General features: G+C 45.6%; 4 protein-coding genes across 7 annotated transcripts in view; 2 read left to right on the top strand and 2 right to left on the bottom strand.

The window, feature by feature from the left end:
* Positions 1–1,200: 1,200 nt before the first annotated feature.
* On the top strand, positions 1,201–2,606 carry Ipp (inositol polyphosphate 1-phosphatase). The gene is made up of 2 exons (XM_001358665.4): positions 1,201–1,785; positions 1,841–2,606. The coding sequence occupies exons 1-2, from the start codon at positions 1,296–1,298 to the stop codon at positions 2,467–2,469; spliced, it is 1,119 nt and encodes a 372-aa protein (XP_001358702.3). The 5' UTR covers positions 1,201–1,295; the 3' UTR covers positions 2,470–2,606.
* Kots (Kotsubu) lies at positions 2,522–6,057 on the bottom strand. The gene is made up of 6 exons (XM_001358664.5): positions 5,873–6,057; positions 5,557–5,747; positions 4,011–5,496; positions 3,184–3,956; positions 2,933–3,129; positions 2,522–2,874 (listed from the first exon to the last, which is right to left on the bottom strand). The coding sequence occupies exons 2-6, from the start codon at positions 5,700–5,702 to the stop codon at positions 2,723–2,725; spliced, it is 2,754 nt and encodes a 917-aa protein (XP_001358701.3). The 5' UTR covers positions 5,703–5,747; positions 5,873–6,057; the 3' UTR covers positions 2,522–2,722.
* Positions 6,058–6,413: 356 nt separating this feature from the next.
* Positions 6,414–8,948, top strand: Orc2 (origin recognition complex subunit 2). The gene is made up of 3 exons (XM_001358663.5): positions 6,414–7,146; positions 7,201–8,049; positions 8,115–8,948. The coding sequence occupies exons 1-3, from the start codon at positions 6,540–6,542 to the stop codon at positions 8,549–8,551; spliced, it is 1,893 nt and encodes a 630-aa protein (XP_001358700.2). The 5' UTR covers positions 6,414–6,539; the 3' UTR covers positions 8,552–8,948.
* A 974-nt stretch (positions 8,949–9,922) lies between these two features.
* rdx (BTB/POZ and MATH domain-containing protein rdx) overlaps positions 9,923–26,353 on the bottom strand; it is a 70,447-nt gene continuing 54,016 nt past the window's right edge. For 2 of the 4 annotated variants that reach the window (XM_003736509.3, XM_015181853.2), the window contains 7 exons: positions 12,861–13,011; positions 12,395–12,516; positions 12,160–12,321; positions 11,784–12,079; positions 11,522–11,700; positions 11,307–11,449; positions 10,000–11,239 (listed from right to left, as the gene is read on the bottom strand). In XM_003736509.3, coding sequence (XP_003736557.1) covers positions 11,095–11,239; positions 11,307–11,449; positions 11,522–11,700; positions 11,784–12,079; positions 12,160–12,321; positions 12,395–12,516; positions 12,861–12,938 — 1,125 coding nt within the window. In that variant the 5' untranslated portion in view covers positions 12,939–13,011 and the 3' untranslated portion in view covers positions 10,000–11,094. Of the gene's footprint in view, positions 11,240–11,306; positions 11,450–11,521; positions 11,701–11,783; positions 12,080–12,159; positions 12,322–12,394; positions 12,517–12,860; positions 13,012–13,459; positions 13,972–21,987; positions 23,521–26,353 lie in introns of those variants that run through there. The other 2 variants (XM_001358662.5, XM_003736510.3) reach the window with 2 other exon arrangements.

Below are 26,353 nucleotides of genomic sequence, written 5' to 3'. Positions count from 1 at the left end.
GCGCAGAGCTGACGGGAACAGCCACGCCATCGGTTTGGAGGAGAATCGTTTCCGATCCAACAACAACAACAACCAGAATCAGGCGCAGCAGCAACAACCGGCAGCTGCCGATGTAGATGTCACTCCACCATCCGAGGACTCCGACGACTCGGGCGTCAGTTGGGATGAGCTGAGCTCAGTGCCGCCGTGTCCGATTCCCCTCGCCGCAATAACAACAATAGCAACGAAATCAATTCAGATTAAAGCCACGAAGCGGATCCCAATACCATGCGTCGCCACCTTCCTGTCGGGCTGTCCCTTCAGCAGCAGGACGCTCTATGTCCTGCTCTGCGGGCACCAGTCCTTCCCCTTCGGCAAGCTCCGATTTTTCTGCCGGATCCACTCCAACATTTGTTGCGCTTCGTATTTTGATAATGTCGTAGATAAGCTTGAAAAGAAGCGCGAGTGTGATGGGCCCAGCCAGGACCCCCACCCAGTGGGCGCAGTGGGAAGTCCAGACGACGACGACCGGTGGCTCAGGGGTCGGTGGCTGGAAATATCTGTATGCCTTCAGGCCGACTTTTTCCACATCCGCAATACACTCAGAAACCATCTTACAGGAATGCACTTTATTCGCTATTCGGGAAAAGAAAACTCCTATGATTCGAATTAAACTGTTTTCAATTGAAATCGCACCTCTAGAAAGAACGCCAAGAGCTCGCTGAGGCTCTGATCCGTTCGACACGAAGACACTGCATCCCGTAATTGAATGAAGACGAAATTTCGTTAACTGGAACAAACAATTTTAGGAAGTTGATTCGAATGAAATTATGAGTTGAGTGTCTCAGCTAGCTAGAAATATTCAACGGAATATCAAACTTGTCAGTATCTGTTTAAAAGGTACTTCAGGGGCTAGAGGATTAACGAAATAGGGTATACAAAGGCCTATACACGCATCATGTCTTCAAATACCAGCAACATTGCGACTGTTTGTTTTGTTCAACTATTTTGTTTAAACCTTGTTTTAGCCAAAATACAATAAAAGCAAGGACTAAAAACTAGCCAGTTAAGTAGAAAATAGATTCATCAATCGGTTAAAATTATGTGCGCATGGCTAAATGTTCTATATAGCTGGTAATATTCGACGGAATATTAAAAACGAGGAATATGTATAATATAACTCGAATTCGTCAGTATATTTACGGTATATTTTTAAAATGAGACGGTATATTTTGGTATATTTCTGATAAGGTCAGGAGAAGCCATAAAAGATGTAAATAAAAATAAAAACAAGAAATCTGTTGGAAACTAGGACCATGGGCTCGGAGGACAAGGCGAACCTGCTGCGGGTGCTGATTAACTGTGCGGAGAAGGCGGCGAATATAGCCAGGACATGTCGAGCCAATGAACAGCTGCTGTCCCTGCTCGTCCAAGAAAAGAGCGAAGGAGAGGCCAACGAGCGGTTCGAGCACGATTTTAAAACGCTGGCCGATGTGCTCATCCAGGAGACCATCAAGCACGAGGTGGGCGCGGTCTTTCCAGAGATGAAGGCCGCCATACTCGGCGAAGAATCACCAAACTTTACGAACAAGCTGGGGGAGAGTGTCACAGTGGCTGTGGGGGCCTGTGAAGCGGACACCACCGCTTGCCTGGAGGCGGTACTCAGTGGACATGAAAGTGCAGCAAGCGCACTGGCGGACGAAGTGCATCGCGTAGTCAACTTTGAGAGTGGCACATTGGGCGACATTCCGGAGCTGCCCGAGGAGTTGGATTATGCCAATCTGGGCATATGGATCGATCCAATTGGTACGTAGGTGGACATGCCTGCCCCTGGCTATGGTAAATGCTTTGTTGATTGCAGACGCCACCGCAGAGTACATCTCGGGCGATACGATGTTCACCAACTTTCCCGGCATCACCTCCACCGGCCTGGACTGCGTGACCGTTCTGATCGGCGTCTATGAACGTGACACCGGAATTCCCGTGATCGGAGTCGTGGCCCAGCCCTTTGGAAATAAGCTGGACGAGCACGTGTACAGCTCCTCGATGTTTTGGGGCATCTGCCTGCCCAGCCTGCAGGCCCACAACTGTAACTTTGAGGCGCGGGACGAGCATCGGCAGCTTGCCATCTTCTCCAGCTCTGAGCAGTCGGATATACTACAGCGATTCCTTGACCTGGGCTACGAGTTCGCATTCTCGGCAGGCGCTGGACACAAGGCCCTGAAAGTCATCACCCGTGAGGTGGAAGTGTATCTCCTCAGCAAGGGATCCACCTTCAAGTGGGACACCTGTGCGCCGCAAGCGATTCTACGCGCTCTGGGCGGTGATGTCTTCGACTATGGTGCGAGCGTGGCGGAGCTGAAGACAGTGCCCCTAAAGTACCTGATGCAGGATTCAGGATCCGATTGGAAGCGAAATGCTACTGGCATTATCGCCGTGCGCAACGTTGATGCGATGGAGGTGCTCCTCGCCAAGCTGGCTGAGCAATGAATGTTGTTATTGTTGTAATCTCATTATAAGTGTTGTAATTGAAAGATATATGTTGTGGAATGTATCGAAGTATCTATTGATATATGTATTAAATGATCGTCTACGTAGGACCTGCCAAGTCAACAAAAAAAGAAAAACGAATGTTTTCAAAAACATTTTTGAAAGTACACATGGGTGTACTTAACACTTATTACTAGGGATGATAATGAAGGAACGCGATCCCTGTTGTCTTAAGGTAAAACTAGAGAACGATTTAAGAAGTGTTTTGGGACACGATCTTGTCCAGATCGAGTATGGTAAGGGTACGCGAGTAGGAGTCGGGGCCTTCCTCGACGTTGCACAGAATATTAAATTCCGTCTTAATATGCTTCTCCCAAAGACTGAACTTTTCCGAGTTGTCGAAACCTGGAAAAAACGAGCGATTAACGATTAAGTGGGTGTTTGTTTTAAAGATATCACAAACCCTCAATGTAGCACTTGGTCGCATTTATGCCCTGCATCAAATTGGAGCTCAGGGGCTTGAGTTTTTTCATAGAAACCAGCTCGTGGTTGCCATAGTCACAGAAGAAAATGCGAGCCTTATCGCCGAGGATCTCCTCACAAACGCCGCGATACCAATTATTATCCTCGCTGAACACGGCCAGGACCATTTCGTCAATACTGTGCGGGAATATTGGATTACTTGTAGGCTTTGTTTGTTTGTATAGGACTTACCAAGGCACATAGTCGATAAGGTCTGGGTACGAACACTTTCCAAGGCTATCAACTAAATAAAACAATTTCTGATAGCTTTCGGCCTCAGTCACGTCTTTAAAGTGACAGGCGGTGATAGCACCAGTCTGATGGAGTCCCGATCCATTCAGGAGGAACGCATTGACGCGTTTGCCCAGTGGAATAAGAATCTTTGGCACGTCTTTGTAATAGAAACGTTCGAGTGTTTCTGCCCCTTTAGTCTCGATTGCGGGGGAAACTGGGGGCGATGGCGGCAAAGGTGGAAGGTCTTCAACCGTTTCTGACGCAGCTGGAGGCGTCGTCTTGTCCTTGAGTCCTTCTGGTATAGCTGCTGAAGCAGAAACCGCAGCCGCAGCCGGTGCAGGAGCAGAAGCAGGAGCTGGATCTGAAGCAGCTACTTCCAGGGAGTACATCGAAACGGGCTTAAACATCAGCGGCAGCATTCGAAGAGTCAGCGAAGTCTGCTCGCCCGAGCAAAAATACAAGTCCACGACTTCAGTGCTTGAGCCAACAAACTCGACGCGAAATTGAACGTTATCGGTAATGATCTCCTTCATCAGTTGACACCCTGCATTGATTGGGTTCACTGCACATTCCGGAATATCGCACACTGACTTTAGTTTGACGCACGACAGGCTTACGGGCATGTCGCGCAGAAATCGACAGGACATGCGCAGGAACTGCGCTTCCACCTGGTGTGTTTCGCCCGTATCAATGTTGTACACATGGAAGAGGTCGTTCGCCTCACCAGATATCTGTAAAGATGGGATTATAATGCTGTATTTATTTCATGTCAATATTAGGCTTACCTCGCCACGGAAGTATCCCAGTTTGGGACTCGCCACAAGCACAATGGAGCCAATCGTGATCTGGTCCGACTGCTCGAAGGGTTTGCACTTCTTTTCCATGCGCTTAAAGAGGCTTGCATATTTCAGGGTCTCCATGGAGCTGATGAAGACTTGCTTGTAGCCGACATTGTAGGTTATGCGAACCATGGTGCCGTTCTTAATCGTCTCACGCCAGTACTTGTGGCCCAAACAGGACACATCACCCATGAACGTTGTCAGCTCCACTTCGCCCAGCTGCTTTCCTTTGGACAGCAAGGCGGCACTGGCCTTCCGCACCTTTTCCTGGCCTTGGATGCTCTTCAGGCGTAGTTTGACAGTAAAATCGGGACCATTGTCCTCCACCAGTTGCTCCAGCGGCGGCTGTTGCATTTCGTCGTTCAGCTTCATGGCAAATGTCTGAATGGGATGACCAAGCAGCTCGCTGGGAATGCGGCGCACGTCAGTGGTAATGGAGATGCGACCCTCGTCCATCTCGTACACCAGGAAAGTACGCTTGGGCGGCGCGTCAATCAAGTCTAGCAGAAAAGCACGTCGGTAGCCCTGCTTGGTGTAAGCGGCCAGAAATATTGTTGTGCACGTGTCTAATTGGCTGAGAGAGATTGGCTGCTGCTCGTCTGGTTTGCCGTTCAGTTTGTCATCCATGGCGTCATTGATCTGGTTGATCGTTGATATTTGGAGCAGGGCAGCTGGCTTCTCGTCGCGCTGCAGACAACCTTCAAGGATCCTGGCCACAGTCACCTCCGGGCTCATCTGCAGCAGCTCAATCGGCAAATTGAGCGGAATCGTCATTTTGGGCTTCAGCTGAACAGAGTAGATGCCTTCCTGGGTTTTGGGGCCCAGTAAGCGCAGCGTTAGATGCTTGTTGGTCTGCACGCCCGTGTTCGACAGCAGCTTCACCTGAATCGCAAACGCTTTTTTATCTGCGATGCGAGAAACCGGATCGTAGATTTCCTGCACAGAAGAAGTGACCACGGACCCATGATCTATCAGATAAATCTGCGCAGTCTCAGACTTCCGGTCCATAGAGAGCACCTGTCCCCGATGGAGTTTTTTTTCGCCTTGGACCACAACCAGCGAGTCCTCCTCAACACATTTTGCTCGGGAAAGCTTTGGCTTGACGCGCTGCATGTTCTCGTTGAAACGCTCCATGAGCTCAATATTGGCCACATCCACCACGCAGAGGACGCCGTCAGACTTCATGTACGTCACACGGCACTCGAAGAAGTCGTTTTGCGGCGGCAGAAATGTCTCACGCCACACAGAAGACAGTTCCTTTTTCTCTTTCACTATGGCGGTAGTCAGAGAGTCCACGGATGACGCCGATTCTATGCTCTTGACTGGCTTGGAGACGAACGCCGCTTCTTTATTATTTGATGGATTCTCAATCTTCGGACTGACCAGTGGATGTTCTTGCAAGCCCTGCGCATATTTGTTCGGCACCAACACACTAAAAATAGCACACACACATGTACGCATGGAAAATACAGATCTCAGCAAAGCTACTTACGGCATGGGGATGCAGTAAAATTTGTGGCGTCGCCAATCCGCGTTTTGACATTCTCTGCTGCAATACGGCTCCTGGCATCGCTCGCACAAAAATACACTGGAAGTGCCGCAAACTGCACAATATATATCAGCAGAAACGGTATTCATCCTCACAATTACAAATCGGTCAATTCGAGAACAAGAATTTCCACGCTGCGATACGCAAAAAAAGACACATGCATGTGTATGCATGGAAGAAGACGAAAGAGAATGCAAAATCAACATGGCGGACCTAACGGTTAACGTGTGGCGTCGACTTATTGCCGGCCTGTACTCACGATATAATATGATCGGACTGCCCAAAACACTCAGAAATCCAACGGACTTGATATTTTTATTGCAGAATATTATGTTTTCTTCAAACTTTAAACTTGATCGCTGCGCAAAAATCACGCGAAGAGGAGAAAAGACGGACGCAACGGAAAGAAGGCAAAACGATAACTCTGCGATCGATGAATCGATACAAATCATTTGCGAAATTTAAATAAATTTGCTACATGACAACTACACAGGGATGCAATTGTCACGGGCGCAACCATGTTTCGATACTATCGATAGTGTCATCGATGGTTTCCCGCTTCTTCTGCGCTGTTTTTGTTTTGATCAACAAAAATTTAACTATTTCGTTTTCAAATTGTTGTAGTTCGTAATAATTTAACAATGAGCGCCAAAAATCACGCGAAGAGGAGAAAAGACGGACGCAACGGAAAGAAGGCAAAACGATAACTCTGCGATCGATGAATCGATACAAATCATTTGCGAAATTTAAATAAATTTGCTACATGACAACTACACAGGGATGCAATTGTGACGGGCGCACCAATGTTTCGATACTATCGATAGTGTCATCGATGGTTTCCCGCTTCTTCTGCGCTGTTTTTGTTTTGATCAACACAAACTTAACTATTTCGTTTTCAAATTGTTGTAGTTCGTAGTAATTTAACAATGAGTGCCAAAAATCATGGTGATTACAGAACACCCAAGAAGCAAAAGAAACCGAGAAAACAGAAATCCATTGAGAATCTAACCAACTCGGAGGATGACTTTGCCGCCGACCTGGACACGGCGTTGGTGGTACAGGATGATGCAGGCGGATCCGAAGAGGAGCAGTCCCATCCAGTCACTCGACGCTCCGCGCGCAAGCCCAGTCCTACCAAAAAGTATCAGGCGTATCAGCAGAAGAGCAAGGACCAGCACCAGGGCAAAGAGCGCGAGCACATTGTTGTCAACTATGTGGAGTGCACCGATGAGGAGAGCAACGGGGAAGAGCTGGAGGAGGTTGGCGACGGCGAGGCGGAACTCGTGGCCAGGCCCATCAGGCCAGACCTGAACCTAATCCAGTCGGAGCACAATGTGGCCGGCACCAGTCTATTCGGGTTCAACACGCCCAAAAAGCGAGATGCCATGGCTTTGGCAGCTCTCAATGCCATGCCGCGTACACCCAAGACGCCAAAGACGCCTCGCTTGGGCGTCAAGACGCCCGACACCAAGCGAAAGAAGCCCACAGAGCAACCAAAGACGCCGTCCCATGTGCGCAGCCGTGTCAAGAATCGTGAGTACTCGGCTAATATTTCATGATGTCTCACTAAAAGCGATCCCCTTTCAGAGATTGCCAAGATTGTGGCCGACTCCGATGAGGATTTCTCTGGAGACGAGAGTGACTTTCGGCCCAGCGGCGAGGGGTCTTCGTCTAGCAGCAGTAGCAGCAGCAGTGATGAGAACTCCTCGGACAACGATGCCGCCGACGATGAGCCCAAGACACCCTGCAAGACGCGCCGCGCGATCGTCGTGCCCGTCCTGCCCAAGACTCCTTCAGCGGCTCGTCTCCGCCAGTCGGCGCGGGCCAAAAAGTCGAATGAGTTTGTGCCAGAGAGCGAAGGCTACTTCCATTCGCATGCCAGCAGCAAGATTCTCACTTCGGACCACACCCTGGATCGACTAAAGAATCCCCGGCTGGCCGCTGATCGTCTGTTCAGCCTGCTCTCCGAAATGAAAGTGTCTGCGGAGCACGAGACTGCCATCAATGCCATCATGGAGGAGTATCGCTCGTACTTTCCCAAATGGATGTGCATTCTAAACGAGGGATTCAACATCCTGCTTTACGGGCTCGGCTCCAAGCGGCAGCTGCTGCAGTCCTTCCACCACGAGGTCCTTGCCCGCCAGACGGTTCTGGTGGTAAATGGCTTCTTTCCCAGTCTCACGATCAAGGACATGTTGGACAGCATCACCAGTGAAATACTGGACGCCGGCATCAGCCCGACAAATCCGCACGAAGCTGTGGACATGATCGAGGAGGAGTTCGCCCTGATACCGGAGACGCATCTCTTTCTGATCGTGCACAACCTGGACGGTGCGATGTTACGGAATGTGAAGGCTCAGGCCATACTGTCGCGGCTGGCGCGTGTGCCCAACATCCATCTGCTGGCTTCCATCGACCACATCAACACACCACTGCGTAAGTACTCACGCACTCCTTGCTGCCTAAGGTCCGTCTTCTAATGTTCTACTTTCCGCCTGCAGTGTGGGACCAGGGCAAGCTGAGCAACTTTAATTTCTCCTGGTGGGACTGCACCACCATGTTGCCCTACACGGACGAGACGGCCTTCGAGAACTCCCTGCTGGTGCAGAATTCTGGCGAGCTGGCTCTGTCCTCGATGCGCAGTGTCTTCTGTTCGCTGACGACCAACTCGCGCGGCATTTACATGCTGATTGTCAAGTACCAGCTGAAGAACAAGGGCAATGCCCAGTACCAGGGTATGCCCTTCAAGGATCTATACTCAAACTGCCGCGAGTCCTTTTTGGTTAGCTCGGATCTGGCATTGCGCGCCCAGCTCACGGAGTTCCTGGACCACAAGCTGGTCAAGTCGAAGCGCAGTGTCGATGGCTCGGAGCAGCTAAACATTCCCATTGATGGGGACCTCCTGCAACAGTTCCTGGAGGAACAGGAGAAGAAATAGGAATACGCCGTCGCATCATTTTAGAACATATTAATTTATTATCTAATATTGTTAAATACAATTACAATTTTGCTTTTTAAAAATGTCGTGTGTTGCTTTCACTTGTATTGCCCATTCGAAGTTACTTTAATTTATGGTAGATTTCAATTAGATTTACGATGAGTTCCTCTCACTCGGCTTTGCTACACATTTAGATTGACGCGCATGCATAAAAGTTGTATCTGATTTTGTTGGTGTCCGTTTCTTGCTTTGCTAGATACATGTATACGATGTATATATTTTAGATCATAAGTTTTGATTTTGTATTTCCAAACCGATCTACCCGCTGTTTCCGCTCCCCATTCAATTTCCTGCAGAGCAAATAAAGGATTGGCATGGTTGGTAAAGCCCACTCTCAGTCGTGATTCAACACTCAAACAGAGAGGGAAAGGTGAAACAAATAGTCGTATAGCAAACATATAGATGCTCTTCCCGGAATCCCTATTCCTTGGCTAATATTATACACTCACACGGCACATACACGGATTTAAAGCATTCTTGTGCAGTCGAAACAAAATGGAATTGATGCGACGACTAAGGCAAGAGGAGTTTTTTCTATATACATTTTCGGCTAATGCAATCGGAAGTACGATATTGAATGGAAAGCATTTGTATTTGCATTTTTCACTATCATTATTGTTTGTTGTTGTTCTTTTCTCTACAATGTTGATTCCTGAATACCTGAATTTGACACACTCCCAGGATCCCAGGATCCTAGGAGTTCTTATGTGTTCTTACGATTTGCATTTTAGCATAAAAAATTGTCTCAATTATTTTAAAGTTTACTTTAGTTTAGATAAGCTGTTATCACGTTTACTTTACTGTCTGTCACTTTATTCGTTCGATCTTGCTTGCAGTTGCAGTTTCTATGGTAAGGAGCTACTAATGGGAGGATCTGCTGTAGCCATCCGTGCGTCCTCCACCTCAGTCCCACCTCACATTCTCTTGGAATGCCACAAAATGAATGAATGAATTGATGCGTTATTGTTTTTTGTTTGTGGTTTTTATCTGCTTACTATACACAAATTGCTACGGTTTGCTTTTATTTTATGATAGTTTTTGTTTTTTGTTTTGTTTTTAAGAGTTTTGTACAACAAATTAATTACATTTGCGCTTAAACGAAAAGATAAAAGTTGTTCCGTTTAAATTATGAAAACAAACGTGTAAGACAGAAAAAGAGAAAAACAAGCAAAGAAGGTCTGAACAAGGTTCTGGTTTCCTTCTAGGGATCCGAAAGGAGGATGTTGGTGGGTGTAAAAGGGTGTGGTAGCGGTGGTAGCATTGGGGGTATGATATTTCGTTTTGCAATGAGGAGAAGAGGAGCTCTTCTGATGGACCTTTTCACACGGTAAACGCTTTAACGATGGTAGGAAGTAGAGCTCCATTTAGTGGATTCACACAGGGATCTAATGGTCTCTCCAGAGTGCACACTCCTCCGCCAAAGAAGGAGAGTGGGGTTTGGATATGAGGTGAAATTAAACCTTGAATGAGAACGGAGAAAATTGTTTCCGAGTTTACATATACACACACAATATAGTATAAATCAACTTCATTATCATATCCGTATCATTATGCATTACTCAATTACATACTCATCATTACACGTTATTCGTTATTCGTTACTCCACACATTAGTCATACTCATACTCATCCTCATCATATTCATATTCATATTCATGCTCTCTCTCTCTCATCGAATATACATCACAATCAAAGTGTACGCTTTGTAATCGGTAATCATAATTCGTTACAATTAGAATAATAATAATAGTTGCGTTTTTCTCTCATTGCATTTTCTGTTTGCTTTTCCGTTTTTTTTTTTGTTTGTTTTTGTTTTGTTTGTTTGTTTATTTCATTTTTGATGGATTTCTTAATCGCTCGTTTTACTCTTTTACTTTATTTTATATTATATTATATTTTCAACTTTCTTTTTGTGTTTCTGCTCTCTTTCTTTATTTTACTTAGTACTTTTGTTGTTTGTTTCTTTTGTTTGTTGGACTTAAACGTAGAATTAATGGATAATTATTACTCGTAAACATTTTTATCATAGGATCATAATCATAATTCAACAAAATTAAAATAAAAATACAATTAGAATCAAGGTTTTATGTTAAAAAATGAATTAAATTACTCAAAAATCGAAACAAAATAGGGTACTGCCTGCTAATGCTCCTGCTCCTCATTTCCATCATTTTTCCATCTTTCTTCAACTCTAACTCTAACTCCGTTTCCCGTTTCATTGTATTCTTCTGCCTGTTGTTCAAATAATTGATTGTTGTGGGTGTAGTTATTGTATCTGTAGCTGTTCTGCGGCATTTTCTCTTGAGGTTAGCTGCCAATCGATCGAACAAATTGTTGCATTTATCGTAAATTTCATATAGTATATTGCTTTGATTCTTGTAGGTTGCTATTGGTGTTGTTGTTGGTGTTGCTTTACGGTTTGATGTTGTTGTTGTTTTTGCAGTTGTAGTTGTTGTTGTTGTTGTTGTTGTTGAAGTGTGGTTTCAGCTCATTTTCACGCGTTTCCTTGGTGGTCCAATTGGTGGGATTTGTTGTGTTGCGAGTGCACGAAATGCCTCTGCTATCAAATGTGAATGTGTTGTGATCATATTTTGCCATCCAGAGGTTTCCATCACATCGGTGGCATGACTGTACGAAAGAGGGAAACCCAAAGATAAGTAAAATAAACCCAAAGGCAGAAAAATAAAGCACTTACGTATTTATGAAATCTATCGTTTGTGCTTTCAATTGATCCGCACTATGGAGATCAGCTAATATTAATGTTTCGGCTGCTGTTTCAACAGAGAGATTGACGCACAGCGCCTCCTCGCACATCACTTTCAGCTTTTCGAGTGCATACTGTAATGGGGAAAAGAAGAGTTTCCAGATTAAACACAATTCAAAAAGAAGCAATTCTGAGGATTTTCTTACCTTATCAGCAGCCGCTAGGAGATCATCAGCCATTTTTTCTAAATTGGGCGCCTTGCCCGTGTATATGAATCGCAGCATTTCTTTAAGAACCTCATGATCCACATCGGTTATGGCGACACGATTCAGCTTACGCTCCTCCATTTCATGCTCAAACATGGCCGCAAAGACATCGCTGCGCGCTGAAAATATCATACATAAACACACGTGTGGGTTAAAGCGGTTCCCAAATGATGGCTTAAAGATTTAAAGTTCTTCTGCTTACCTGCCAGTATGGCCTTGTGCGCCTGAAACTCTCGACCGCCCACTGAGAGCGTCACATCGCTGAATTTCTCATTGTCAAAGAGATTGCCAAGATCCTCGGAGAGCTTGCACTCGGGCACTTTGAACTGCACAATATTGGATTGTCCGGAGATGTTAACACTGTCCGCCACGACGCTAACCTCACAGAAGATCGTTAGCTTGTCCTCCGGCAGCAGGCCGTTGGCCTCGTCCAGCAGGAAGTCGCGTCGTATGAATTTCTTGAAGCCCCAATCTTTGCCCTGCACAAAACGGTAAGCTCTACAAAGGTAAACCAGATGTGTGGTTGATTGATTAGTGATGAATGGGGATCCTCAAATGATGGAGATTGATGGATTTACCTTTGGGATTCCATGGCTTTGGTCTCCTCACGCTTGGCGTTCAGTATGGAAAATTTGAACTTGGCTCTGACTTCTGATTTATTACACGAAACTAATAGTAAATATAATGATAAGTAATCCTTGCTCTCCTCGTCGAGGCCCTTTGGATTAACCCGTAAACACCTGGAAGCGAAACAGCGAAGAGAGGAAATACATTATAGATATTATAGATCTCTGTAAGCTGTGATTTCCTTACCATTTCAGTTTGTCATTAGCACCGGCTGAGAATGTGGACGATTTGAGTACCTCACCCATCTCTTCCCGACAAAAACTAAAGTTATTTATGGTCCACATATAACTAAATTTAACCACTTTAACCTGGAAAGATGAGAAGAGGATGTGGCGAGAGTTAGTACAATTTTCAGTTTACATCTCCTTCCTGGGAGACCATCTCAGATTTCTCCCCCAACACCGCACCGCATGGCGCACCTGTAGCCCAAACGGAAATGCATTTACCGCCGCCACACAACAAAATGGATTCAGTTTACACGAAAAATTGTGAAATTCGATCGGCAAATCCATAGGAATGCAAAAATCCACACCCAGAGGAATGCTCAGACGGACATTTGTATATGTATGTATAGGGAGGGAAATTTAATCCCTTCTGTGGGATTATCGGCAGGAAGGCCGGGATGAGGACGAGGATTGGGAGTCGGATTTACCTGCGTATAACACCAGTTCTCGGCGACTGGCGTATTAACTTCCGGCAAGGGCGGCGAGGGTACACGGCTGACCGCCATCGTGCTACTGGATGCGTGCAGGTTCGAGGTTACTCTAGCTGTTTGGCTTGCCTGACATTCGTTCACCGGCAATCTGTAAAAACGAATCAAAAACACACATTTTAGGATTGATATATGCCATTTTTCTCTACATAATACATAGAACAGAAAGAAGAGATATAGAGAGATGGATAACTTTTATTTGTGGTTAAGTAACCATTTTGTTTCGGTTGTATGTATGCCATTATAATTTCTTAGAGAGTAAGGAGCAGAGGAAAAGTACGAGAGATGGATAAATGCAGGCTTTGGAGAGATATTCAATGTATTACAATGTTGGTAAAGTCTTCTTGGATGATATAAAGATAAAAGAAATTTAGCCATAGAGAGGTTCATGGCTCTTGTAGAAAAAACGGAGAAGCAGAAGATAAGATGGAGATTAAAGAAGACAGGGAAAGACAAGAAGGAATTTAGGGTAGGAAAACGTCTTTAATTCTTTGGATTTTTTCCCAAATTAAAATCGTATATGTTTCGTGTGGTTTCACCTTGGCTCTTGTATTAGATCCATGATACTGCGCTCGAATTCAACTTTGACAAAATTTGAGTCAGAAGTCGAGTGCCTCGCGAGTAGATTGAGCAGCTTCAACAGCAGGGAGTTCTCCAGCTTGCCGCCCGTTTAAAATACACGCACACAAAACACGGAACAAAATCAGCGAGACGGGTTACAGGTTAACGACAAATTAACAAGAATAATCTTTTCAGTTAAAAAACACGATTAAAACGACACAAACGCGAGGACAACACAAAACGAAATGCGCCAAAAAGTGCAGTAGCAGCAGCAGCAGCGTGGAATCATAATTGTGGAATGGCGGAACGAAGGAATCTCAAACGTTAACCGTTATTCCGCAAATTAGTCAGCGCTTGAGAGCGTGGGCGTGTGAGGGAGGCAGATGGAATGCGTGTAGAACGAAGCGAGATGGCAGTATATGCAGTTCGATCACAGTAAGAAGCTGTCGGAGTGAAGCTTTGGAAGCTTTCAAAGTTCGGTGTGCTTGGACTGGGGAAGCGGCTGGCAGGAATATCACAATCGAAGAAAAACACAACCGTTGCGCAGGAGCAGCAAAAGAAAACTGATGGACCTGGAACATCTAAAGGAAACGAAAGGAAATCCGTGTCTAAGGACACAAAACAGGCAAAGAAGAGGCTCTGCAGATGACAGCAAACAAAGGGCCAACAGAACAGCCAGAATTGTAGCCAAGAGTGGAAAATTGACAAACAATGGGTCAGCGATGCAGAGGGTGAAGGTGATGCTCAGGAGAGGGAGAGATAGGTATAGGTAGATCTGCCACACTATAACAAAACACATTCGTCTCGTTTGTGTCGGAGTTGCAAGCAGGCGCAGATGCAGCAGCAGCAACAGCAGCAGAAGCAGCGGCAGCAGCACTTTTTGTACAATTAAGCAGAGGAAAACTCGGAAAATCTGTACAAGGCTGCGCCACCAGCATCAACAATAATAGCGTGTGTTCTGCTCTCCCGCAAGGTTGAGATTTTTCAAGGTGCGTTGGCACAGGGTACATTCAATGGAAGGTAGGGCAGTGAGGGCCGCTTGAAGGGTATCTTGTACATATGTACCCCCTCCTGCGTATATGTACCTTGTGCTGGCAGGCTGCTGGGCTGGCGATTTTGATGGCCATCATCAAATCCAGCTGGAAGGACCTTCAATGGGCTCTGTCTCCCTCTCTGCGTGCGTTTGCATGTGTGAGCTGTCATACAGCCAGAGCAAAAGGTTGACGCTTGACGCGCATTTCGTCAAGGTGAACAAACCGTAAAACCAACTGCCGACAGAGCAGCGACTGAGCAGAGCAGAGCAGTCATCAGTCAGCAGAGAAGCCAACGCAGGCAGCGCAACTCCACTGTTTAGCACTCGCAGGCCGCTTTGTTCAATTTTTAGTGAGTGTGCTTTAATGTTAATGACATTGATTTGGCATTGAGGCACGCACACAAACACCAACACACACAATCAGCCATTACCTTAAGCCGCCTCTTCTCTCTCTTTCTCTCCGTGTTTGTAGCCTCTGCCTCGCCTCTCTCAAGGGCCCAAGAGCCGAAAAAAATTTGTTTCGTTGTGGCATTGAAAATCATTTGGATATGGCGCCACAAGGCAAATGACACAATATGTGGGGCGGGGGAGGGGGGGCATAAGAAGGCTAAGCTCCAGAAGCGGACAGTAGCAGCAGGAGGAAGGTAAGGTTCTGCCTCTCTCCGCGTGATGACGAGGTACTGCGCTGTGCATTGGGGTGGACCTTCAACGACTTTTCAAGACTTAATGAAAATACCAAATGAGTCACAAATTCTATTACTTTCATACCTTCAATACCTCCGACTGAGAAGATTTTGAGTCAAAATGTAATTATGTATAATGAAATTTTGTTTAGCAAACACACGCACACATCTGAATGCAAATTCCTTTCCATTTAATTTCTCCCAGTCATGCCATTAGCTTTGCTTGCTTAGCTGCCAAAAGCCATTAGCCATGGTCCAAAGCAAAACCACAAATGCTGACCCTTCCCAATATCAACAAGATGTGCTGCCTTGTACTGTAGTTAGGACCAGCCTAATGCGGGAGGACGCGCCTGTTCAAACATCCGACAGCTGAGACGCAACGAATGCACTTGGACACGGACACGAAGAAGGCACAGCGAGAGTGGGAGTGGGAGAGGAGATCACCCTGGGCGATCCTCGGCGGGCAGATGAGCAGAGCCGTCTTCCTCTCTTTGGCTGTCTTTGTGTGGGCTGGCTCTCTCCCAAAGGGCACAAGATGAAGGAAGAACGAAAAAGCAGAGAGAATTTATGACAAATGAAGAAACGGCGCAGCAGAGGAGGGGCAGCACGCGTTAAAGAAATCTCATAAATCGGCTTAAGCGAAAGGAGGAAGGAGATGAAGACAGGAAAGGGGCAACAAGGAGAAGGAGAAATTGATTTGCCAGCAGCTGCTCCAAAGAGAGCGCAGGGGTTTGGGAGACATAGAGAGGGTGTGCGGCTCACAATTTTCACCAAAATCCTTCCGCCAAAAAATAAAAGAGGAAAAGTTATATAATTTGAGCGACTCGCTTTGGCGCTTTCCACAACTTCCGGACACTTTTCATTAGCATTTAAATACAATTTGATAAAAACTACAACAACAATCACAGCGAACGAATGTCGACAACAAAAGGCAATAATAAACGAAACAGCAAAAATGGTGAAAATTTTTCATTTTTTTTTTTCTTTACAACAAATTATCGCATGAGTTTTCACTTGCATGGCGGCTGCCACAAAAGTTTTCACCAACAACAAATGCCTCCTTTCACTCGCCGCCCAAACACCAAACACCACCAAAGCAACAACAAATGAATGGAGCGGAGTGAAAAACGCTTTTCTGCTGTCGCTGAGCGAGCGAGCAAAAGGAAACGCTTTTCTTTTTACATATTGTAAATGCAAAGACACATATTTGATACCCTAGCAGAAGGAGGGCATTATGTGTTTGATGAAAAGTTTTCAGCGAAGAAAGGGAATGGGATTTGCTACCCTTTCAATGGCGCCTGTTGGAACCACTAAGAAGATTGTAACAATTGAGTACCTTATTATTACCTGGACGAGGGGTATCCACAGCTTCGACCCAAAGAAATCCCACCTTTTCTTGCGGGGCAGAGAGAGAGAGAGGGAGAGACACCGCGACAAGAGGAAGAAGCGTCGCCGGTTGGCAATTTAATTTAAATAATGTGAACTTTCATGCCAATGAAAATGATTTCAAAAGAGAAACTCTCCTTCCATCCAACACGTTCGGTTCGTTTGCTCCCCAAACAACGAACAACCGACAACATCACTTCCGCTACAAATGCAGCAGCAGCAACGATGACACCCACCCACCCGAAGAAAAGAAACAGAAAGAGAGAGAAGAGGCAACGCATGCAATTTCTCTCCAGCCCTCCCCCCCTTCCCAGGAGTGTCTTGAAGAGTTGACGCATATTAATTTTCAAAACTCCCACGCTCAACATTTTTGTTATCGCTTTTGTTTTTCTCCATTTGTTGTGCTTCGTTTTCTTTGGATTTCGTTTTGGGGTCTTTCACTCAAGCCGATCGTCCGTCCATTTGCCTTTTGCCCTCCCTACCTGCCCCCCCTCTGCAATCCACCATCTACGATACGATCCACGATCCGCATTGCGTTTTTGCAGGGGGAGAGAAAGCTCCTCTCCTTTTTCACTGTCTCGCTCTCGCATATGCAGTTTTGCCTGCAGTTTTCGTGAAAGTCGACAGCGTCGTCGTCGCCTGCGCTGCCGCCTCTGCCCCTTTGCTGAGCTTTTGTTGCTTTTGTTGTTATATAAAGCGTACGAAATCATGTAAGTGGAGTGAAATTTGCCTTCTGTTTCGATGTTTTTGCTGTTTTTACCTTGTTTGGGCCTATTCGATTGTTTTTTCATTGTTTGCACTAATGGAAACAATTGAAAGTTTGGGAAATTATGTTTCCATACATTAACCTCTTAAATGATCCTTGATTGCAGGGAAAACTTTTTTAGACTCCCTTAGGGAGCTGGAATATGACCCTAAATGGACACATGTTTTGTTGTTAATCTAGTTAAACTGAAGCTCTAATGAAGGGACTTTTCCTGGGGTGTACATGTATCATTTGTCGTGCTTTTAGAGAAAATATTCCTTTGACCATTTTTCAATAGATTTATATGCCATCTTGAAGCTTCAACTCTTTGGCCTTATAAATCGCAATTAATTTCAACAGATCTCTCGTCATCAGCATGTGACAATGGTCATCGCGTCCCATTTTCCACGCATAATACGATTATGCTGTTAATTTTTACATAACTGCCGTGGCTTAGTTTTTTCTGTTGGTTTTTTTTTTTGTGGATTTGAAATGCTAATCAACTGAAGACGAGGCCTTTGTCACACTTTGTGTTTGCTCGAAAGTAGGCCGTGGGCGTGGCTTGCAACATTTGTTTGACACTTTTTTTGGTTCGGTTCGGTTCGGGGGGCATTGCAGCATAAATGAAAGTTGACCATTTTTTAACCGCAAATAATAATGAGGGGAAAACATATTTCGATTACGTAAAAATTACAGGCAGCATAAAAAATGAGCAACATCACGAAGTCGGCGCCGACGCCGCTGCGCTGCGCTGCCCTGGGCTTATTTGTATGGCCCGGACTGTGCGCAGGCGCGTAGGTGGGCAGCGAACGTTTTCACCCGAACGCAAGCAAACACGAAGCCGAGTGCGAAGCCGAAGCCGCAGCCGCAGTTCGAAACGAGAGCAACACTTTTATGTAATCGTAAAGCGAGTCAAAAACTTGTTTGATGACGTCGTCGAGGCTTGAGGCTCCCTCTGTGTGCACCTCGACTCTCTTTTGTGAGTCTCTCTTTGGTTCGAGTTGTAGCGCGTGGCTCTTAGTGTTTTCTTTGTTGTGGTTGTTGTTGTATAACAAGTTTGAGCGGCGCTGGCAAACATCATTATGACCGTTCGGTATGATCATCATCGTGATGAAATCAATAAATTAATAAGCAACATGCTCCATGTGTGCCCAATTTTCCCATTCAAACATTTTTTGGGGCAAACTTTTGCCCGACACCCGACGCCCGACGCCCAGACGGAGCTTTCTTGTTTGCATTTTGCCGCTTTTACCTGCTTCTCTGCACTTTCTAAACAAATTGAGCGGCACTGAAGAGAGCGGTGAGCGAGAGGGAGATGGCAAGAAATTGGCTTTATGCGTTTTCACATTTTGTTTTTGTCGTGCTTTCTTTTTTTTTCTCCGCTTCGTGGTTGCTCTTTGGATTTCTACTACTTTTTCTTTAGGCGCAATGCGTCTTCGTGATCTGTATTTGGCTTAAAGACGACTGCCTGTCTTCTCCCTCAGTCGCCCCTCTGCCCCTGCCCCTGTCCGTCTCTGTCTTTTATTGGCTTAGAAATTCTTGTTTGCTTTTCGCCCGATTTCCAAGAGATTTGTTCTAAATAAAATGTGGGTTGAGTGAGAGAGCGAGGCAGATTTTTCGTTTTACGATTATTGGGTGAAATGTTGTGCTGTGCTGAAGCAAAGTGAAAACTCCTCCTGAATTTGTATCTGCACCTCTAGCAGAGTTCAAGATACACGATTCGAAAGAGCAATTACTCTAAAAAGAATGGAGGCCAAAGCGAAAAAGATACTCCCCTCGCAGATCGTAGATTGTGGCAATAAGAAATATCATCGAAATGGCTGTTAAAATAAGGAGATAAGATCCTATTGGGAAAATATAAACCTTGAGAAAAACCATTGTAAATTCTCCATGCAACATGTTATCATCAGATCCGCATGCTGCAGCAGCACTAACAAAATGCTGGACAGCGACTATGTTAATGAATTTAATTTCGCTTTGACTTTTGAAAGTTTTCAATAATTTATATAAAATAAATGGGAGACGACAGCCCGTGGCGGGCACCAGTCACAAAAATGGGAAAGTTGCATTGCAGCCACACACCAGATATCAGTAAATAAGTGAAAGAGATAACAATAATTTGGTGAAAATCAACATGTACTGGAGATTTTTCAGAAATTCTGGTGATTCACACCAGTTTGCTGCTTCACAGCATTATGCCCTGCTTTGAATTTGTGAAATGAAAAGTTGGATGGTTTTTTATACATTTTACTAATTTTTGAAAGCTTGAAACGTTTCAAATGCATTTATTGCATGTGAATAATAGCGTTTTAAAATGTTTAAGACATGGGGTTTTAGTATTGTTTGTTCATTTTTGTTCAAAAACCGCTGATAGCTGAACAATAGTGTTTTAAAACTGTGGTTTTCTTCAATAAGTGTTCGGAAATATCAACTTTCATTTCTTTCCCCTCCAGTAAGTATTCATATCTTAGGTACCTTCACCTTTCCAAGGGAGCTATGATGGATAGGTGGAGCGGAAGCTGAAAGAGGCCATTGCATAATGTTGCCAGCAACAAATGTTGCCAGCCGCCAAGAGGGAGCCCTTTCACAGCAGCAAAAATTCAGTGAAGCAGACTTCCCGTTTGGTCCCCCCAAAAAACCACAGAGCGAAACAGAATGACAGCAGACACCCTGTACAGTGTACACCCTGCAGAATGCTGTCAATGCACCCATCCTGTGTGTCTGTGTGCGTGTGCGCCTGTCCACTCGCAGACGTCAATGTGGGGCCAAGGCACTGATAAAGACCCCCCCATCCATGACTCAGAGGCGGCACAAAGAAACGCTTTTTGTTCTTGATTATCAGAGAATTTCACTCCAGCAAGGCCATGAGCAACAAGTGCAGCAAATGGGGTGAAGGGGGGAGGGGGGGGGGGGCAAAAGCACATTAACAATTTTGTGGCACATGGTCAAAAGCATTAAGAAAGAGGTCTCGTCTCGTCTCCTCTGTGTTTCCACCAGCAGCAGCCATAGCCATGGTCTCAATTCTCCAGCACCTCACAATCTGCTTCTCTGTTTCACTCTCTCTCTTGCCCTTTCTCCCTTGCTGTTCGTTCTCTTTGCGTTTTTCTTGCTCATTTCTTTAATGACTGAAAAAACAGCTGGTCTCCACGCCCATTAATTAGCCGAAAATTGAGTGCCACTCAATGGATGAAACGGTAAACAAAACGCATCAGCATAAAACACAAACATTTTCTTTGTTGTTTACCAAATTGTTATACTTTTTTTTGAGGTTAGGCGAACGCCTTTTGGGGTCAGCTTTTCCCCGTGTGTGTGTGCGCGAAAGCTCAAAGAAAAGCATGCTTAGGGGTGGCAGAGCTAGCGACAGAGATAGATAGAGATGAAGGAAGGTGATGTACAGCGTGGGGGAGTGAGAGAAAACTTAATTACTTAAGTTTTGTGTTTATACGCCCATGCAATATTACGACATTTTCAGGGCAAGGGAAAACCCATCTATAGAGACAGCGAGAGAGAGGGTGGCTTAAGGCTTAGGGCTGGGGGCTGATCAGTGACCACCACTTGCCACCACCAATCAATAGAGATTCAGTAGGCAAATCATCATCAAGTTTCATGGAGGAAAGGAAACCAATTACTTACGCAAAAGTAAGGTCAGAGCCGTATATAAAAAAACCAAACCAAACCCCCACATCCATCGAGGTCTACTATTCGGTACAGAAAAACTCACAAGTCATCAAAAATAATATACGTACAAACATACAAAATAGTACCAATGAAAAGTTTTGTTTGTTCAGTGGTTTGCTTGCTGCCTGGTGGTTTCCAGCAACTCAAGGATGTGACAATGGGCTTCCGAGTACGAGCAGGATAGAAGGGCAGGTCCTGCTGCCTGAATACCCAAGAACACCAAAGTGGGTCATAGTCGTACCCCCACAAGCGAGGCGGCACATCTCAAGAGCATTTACCATTCGAATTGCTGCTAATGATTGTTTGCCCTAGAAGTCCTTCGTAAACTGAGTGAAATGTGCCATAATTCAGGACTTGTTGCTATGCCCCCAAGGGTTTATGTGTGGGTTTTCCTGTTTGCTTAGTGAGATCATATAAATATCTGATGGAAGGTGATGGTTTTCTATGGTTTGAGGGAGTTTTATTGGTTCTATAGCTATTCTATTGGTTTCCCCTACTTTTATGGAGCTTTGTAGAATGAAACTTTTTCTGTATATAAGGGTTTTCTGTATAAGAACCTTTCAAAAATATTTTTTACTCATATTCCAATCTGTTCCTTCTTTTCTTTAGATTTTCCTGATTCCCATGATCATATAATATATTTTCCTCACTTTTCAGAATTATATCTGATTAAAAAAACCGTTTTTGAACCTTTAACAGTTCAAATATTATCATTTACACATCTCTAAAACATTCCTGTATATCTTCTGACACATTTGTTCGTGATTTCCATTAGCTTTTGCCACTTTTCTGCCTGAATTCCATTAGCTTTTGCCACCATTTAGAGGTGTAAAAGATTCACATAAGATTATAGTACAAAATGTCATTCGATGGCATTTAAGCATTTGTTGTGCCTGCTGTGTTCTCATTTACATGCCACATGCCACACATAAGAACAATAGTACGTTCCCTTTTTGATTTTTTTTTTGGTGTATCCCTTACCTTTTATCACAGAAATTTGCGGCGGCTGCGTTACAAAATTCCTTAGAATTGGGGCATTTAACTAATAATACTAGGCACAGAGGAGATTGTTGCGGTTGCTGTTGTTGTTGATTGTTGCTGCTGTTGTTGTTGTTGTGGTTATTGATGTGGTGTTGGTGTTGGTGGTGTTGCTGTTGCTGTTGTTGATGATGATGATGGCCGCTGCTGCTACTCTGATGATGATGATGATGTTGCTGCTGCTGCTGCTGTCCAGGATGAGTGCAATTATAATGCTGCTGCTGCTGCTGCTGCTGTTGCTGGTGGATTGGCGATTGTTGCGTCTGATAATGCGGCAAACGAGACGACGTGCCACTTGAGGAGGAGGACGAGGAGGAGGCGCTGATGGGATGATGCTGCTGCTGATTGAGATGCCGCCGTATACTCTGATTGATGCGATTCGTGATGGAGTTGGTCAACGCGGAATGATGGCTATGCAGATGATGAGGCGACGATGACGGCAGGTGGGACGCCGACGACGACGAAGAGGAGGAGGAGGAAGAGGAGGGACTGGCCGATGAAGAAGAGGATGATGCTGCCCCAAACAAGCGGCTGGCTATGATGCTGTTGCTGTGGTGACTGCTGCTGTTGCTGTTGTTGCTGCCACCGTTGTAATGGGTATTCCCCGCACAGGCGCTGCTGCAATTGTTATTGTTGGAGGAACTGGACGATGAGGCAGATGCAGATGCGGCGGCCGAGGTGGTGCTTGCAACGTGTGAGGAGGAGGCGGCGGCGGAGGAGGAGGAGGTGGAGGAACTTTGTGAGCGCGTCAATATATTTTGCAAGTTGTTGCTGCCACTGCTGTACGCCGCCTGCAATATGTTGCTGGGTGTTGCCAAATGCTGTGCCAGTGTTGCCGATCCACTTCGACTGGTGCCAGCTCCCGCTGCTGCTGCTGCTGCTGCCGCTTGTGCTGCTACTGTTGCTGCTGCAGTTGCTCCACTTTCGTAATTCAGGTGACCCAAATGCTGTTGCAAAACTGAAGGCGCAGCAGCTAGATGTTGCTGCAGTTGCTGGTGGTGCGGCGGTGTGGGTGGTGTGGGCGGTGGTGTGCTTACAGCTTGTGGCGGAAGGTGGTGCAAAGGAGAGTTGCCCCCTTGTGGATGCTGGTGGTGCTGCTGGTGCGGCGGCGACAGCGAAGATCTACGCAATAATACTGGCGGCGTGGAAATCAATTGCTGCAATCGGCTGCAGTTTCCACTGCTGCTGCTGCTGGCTCCTCCTGTTGCTATTGTTGCTGCTGCTGCTGTTGCCACTGGGGCGCCCTCCCCTGGTGCTATTGGGGGCACCTCCTCCAGGCAGCAACAATTATCATTGCTATCCTCCTGCGACTCCTGCGGCTCCTGTTGTGGTTGGTCCCGTTCCCTTTCTAAATTCTCGTTGTTTTGTTGATAAATTTCATGGACATTTCGCTTTTTCTTGATTTTCACATAAGGCTCAAACATTTTACTTTCAATTCAAAAGATTCCAATCTATCTTTTATCTCTTTCTTTATGGATATATATATTTATCTTAAATACACACACACACACACACACAGAGTACACCTTTTATGGATTTTGCTTTTTTAATTTCGATAAAAAATTACTCAATTTTTTTTCAATTCTTATTCATTTCAACAAATTCTTGTTCCACACATTGCTCCACAAGCCTTACTTTTTTTTTTGTATAATTTTTCGAGTGTGTGCTTTGGATTTTTGGTTGTATCTTGTATCTTTGTATCTTTTTCGTTTTTGTTGGTTGGTGGGGCGAACGACACACGAAAACGGGCCGAAAACAGGGCGGAGGTGAGCAGAACAACTGACGTTACGGCCGGCAGAGGGATCCAAAGTTAAAATTACGTTAAAATTTATAAACTTTTGTACTTTTATTATTTCTTATTAACTTATTTGACGCGCGCGCAGCAACCGTGCAGTTCAAAAGCTGGCTGGTGCGACAGAGCAGGCTACCTCTCGACTCAAATAACGGCAAACGATTGGACATGTTTAATCGTGTTCGCGAGGCAAGGCCGTTTCAATACGCCCGTCCCGCCAGCGAATGTTGCTGCTGCTTACAAAATGTTGCTCGGCCACATGATGCCGGAAAACGTGTTGCCGGCAAGGTAGAAAACTGGCAAAACGGCACAGAAAATTCAGCGCATGCAAGGTATATTGTGGATCAAACACGGTGAGGTGAGGTGCGTGGGTGCTTTGTAATGTTGCTGGGGCCGTTGTTCCTCGCTGTCCGCACCTTTCCATGGCCCAGCGGTTCGTGTCGATGTTCGAGTTCGCTCGGCCGGTTCGACCGTTTTTACGCTCTATGTACTACTCATTTTTGCGTTTCACTCGCTCATTCAAAAAATACGGCTCTTGCTCTTGCTCTGCTCTCTATCACTATCTCTCTCTCTGCCTCTGGCCTCCACTTCCCCCTTCATCATGTGGCTCTTCAATGGGACCGCGGCAGGCGGCCTTCCCTTCAGTTCCTATATCTTTGAATTACAGTTATCGCCACCCACACAAGAGATTTTCTTTGTTGGAACGATTGACATTGGAACACATAAGCTTTTGGCCATCCTTCGATACCCTATAGACGAAGCAATCTCTCTGATTACAGGGTATCTCATGGTCGGACCAATCCCCTTTAGCCTTCTCTTTTGTCACTTTTTTGGGGTGGCACATCCTACTTTGCGCCTGTGTGTGTGTGTATCCAAATGGGGCGTTGTCGGTGGCACTTGCAACACATGTCGCTGGCAGTGCGTTGGGACCCCCTGCCTCTGTGCTGGCACTCCATAGCTAGCCGCAGCACCAGCTCTTTTCCACTTACCACAACTACAGATACAGATACAGATACACATACACATATAGATACACTGCATCTGCAACTACTCGCACACCACTTGCCACTCGACGGCACCATCCGTCTCATTTATGGCCTGCGAATTAGCATAAGGCCAAAAGGGCTTCGTGTGTGTCCTTTTAGGTAATGGCCACACACGCACTGGCACTGGAGATATCTCGCATTAGTTGCAGCTTCCGTCCGACCTCTTGCAACAATCATCCATGACCAATCCACACGTGTGGCCATTCCACTGACCGTCTGTCTGTTTGCCTGCTCATTAGTTAGATGGTTTCAGTCGGTCCACGTCCAAGACCATACAGCCTCTGGTCGCTCTCTGTGGCATTTTGCTAGAATGTGTGAAAATTTGACAGTAATGCCCCGCCCTTTGATGTTGTGACGCCCCGAAGGTGTTGAAAGTCGAGTTATGCGAACCCATTGCACACTCGCAAATGGTTCAAAGTGCCCCCCACAGTCGGGGGTAGGCGGAGTGGGCTCGAAAACTTGCGAAATCGTTGGCATAATTGAGTTATCCGCAAATGCAGACTTCCTCACGCGTCATGCGGTGGTCGCACCTCGGTTGAAAGAAGAAACGCAGCTTTCCGGGGGAGACCTTTAGCCAACTCAAACGTGAGTCTAGTTTCACCTCGAATTCTGTTGCCAACCGAGAATTAAAAGACTCTTAACAAAGGTTTCTGACAAAGGTTCACGGCCCAGTCGCAGTCACAGTCACTGAAGTTCCAAGGCAAATCCGTTCGTTAATTGAATCATATGTTGGAACATCCAACGATCAATTTCAAAGTTATCAACGCCCCCACACGGCCATATAAAGGGGGGATCTATTCGTATTCGTAGTTCGAGTTTGCTCATCTTTTTTGAATGGACAAAACGGTCGTTCAGTGACCTTTTGGGCCAGCTGCCGCTGGAGGCGTATGCTGTGATCGATGTTCAACTTCCCTTCAGTTTTTCAGTGCTATTTGCGGAAGTATTATGGCAACTGGTTCACCTTTTCCACTTAGTCATTGAATCTTCAATGAGTTTCAATTTCATTGGAACTTTCACAACATCATGGCCGGCGCCTGCTGACCCGCCTGACCCCCTGCCTCTCCCCTGCCGCTGCCACTCATCATCATCAATCGATTTTCAATGAAATAGAAATTTCATTTAACGCTTTCCCATATGCGCTGATATAATACTACTCGTAGACGGGACAGGCTAGTGTTTTTGCTTCTGTGTGTGCCAATATGTTCATGCACATGATTTACTTGACACTAATTTCCATAAATAAAACAAAAAGTTTTAATAAAAATGCCTGCCTGCCGCTTGAATGGTTCGCTGCTGCTGGCTGACAATAACCCAATTTTCACAATCGAGGCAGGCGCCGCCACATGGCACAGTGGTTCAAGTGGTCTTCGAAATTGGGGTTTTCCGAAAAGGTGGATCGGAGTCGAAAAAGCGAACGAAAAGTGGCGGAAAAGGCGAGAAAGAAACGAAGAGTTCGGGTGGAAACGAGGAG

The sequence above is a fragment of the Drosophila pseudoobscura genome, chromosome 2 (genome assembly GCF_009870125.1).
Source record: "Drosophila pseudoobscura strain MV-25-SWS-2005 chromosome 2, UCI_Dpse_MV25, whole genome shotgun sequence".
Classification (NCBI taxonomy): Eukaryota; Metazoa; Arthropoda; class Insecta; order Diptera; family Drosophilidae; genus Drosophila; species Drosophila pseudoobscura.
The sequence above is the reverse complement of the archived record's forward strand: the minus strand, read 5'-3'. Positions and strand labels throughout refer to the sequence as shown.

Coding starts and splice junctions, on each gene's coding strand:
- Ipp (XM_001358665.4), top strand. CDS start 1,296: ATGGGCTCGGAGGACAAGGCGAACCTGCTGCGGGTGCTGATTAACTGT. Junction 1,786..1,840: donor CATATGGATCGATCCAATTG/GTACGTAGGTGG, acceptor TGTTGATTGCAG/ACGCCACCGCAGAGTACATC.
- Kots (XM_001358664.5), bottom strand. CDS start 5,702: ATGAATACCGTTTCTGCTGATATATATTGTGCAGTTTGCGGCACTTCC. Junction 3,957..4,010: donor TGGGATACTTCCGTGGCGAG/GTAAGCCTAATA, acceptor CCATCTTTACAG/ATATCTGGTGAGGCGAACGA. Junction 3,130..3,183: donor CTTATCGACTATGTGCCTTG/GTAAGTCCTATA, acceptor ATTCCCGCACAG/TATTGACGAAATGGTCCTGG.
- Orc2 (XM_001358663.5), top strand. CDS start 6,540: ATGAGTGCCAAAAATCATGGTGATTACAGAACACCCAAGAAGCAAAAG. Junction 7,147..7,200: donor GCGCAGCCGTGTCAAGAATC/GTGAGTACTCGG, acceptor ATCCCCTTTCAG/AGATTGCCAAGATTGTGGCC. Junction 8,050..8,114: donor CCACATCAACACACCACTGC/GTAAGTACTCAC, acceptor TTCCGCCTGCAG/TGTGGGACCAGGGCAAGCTG.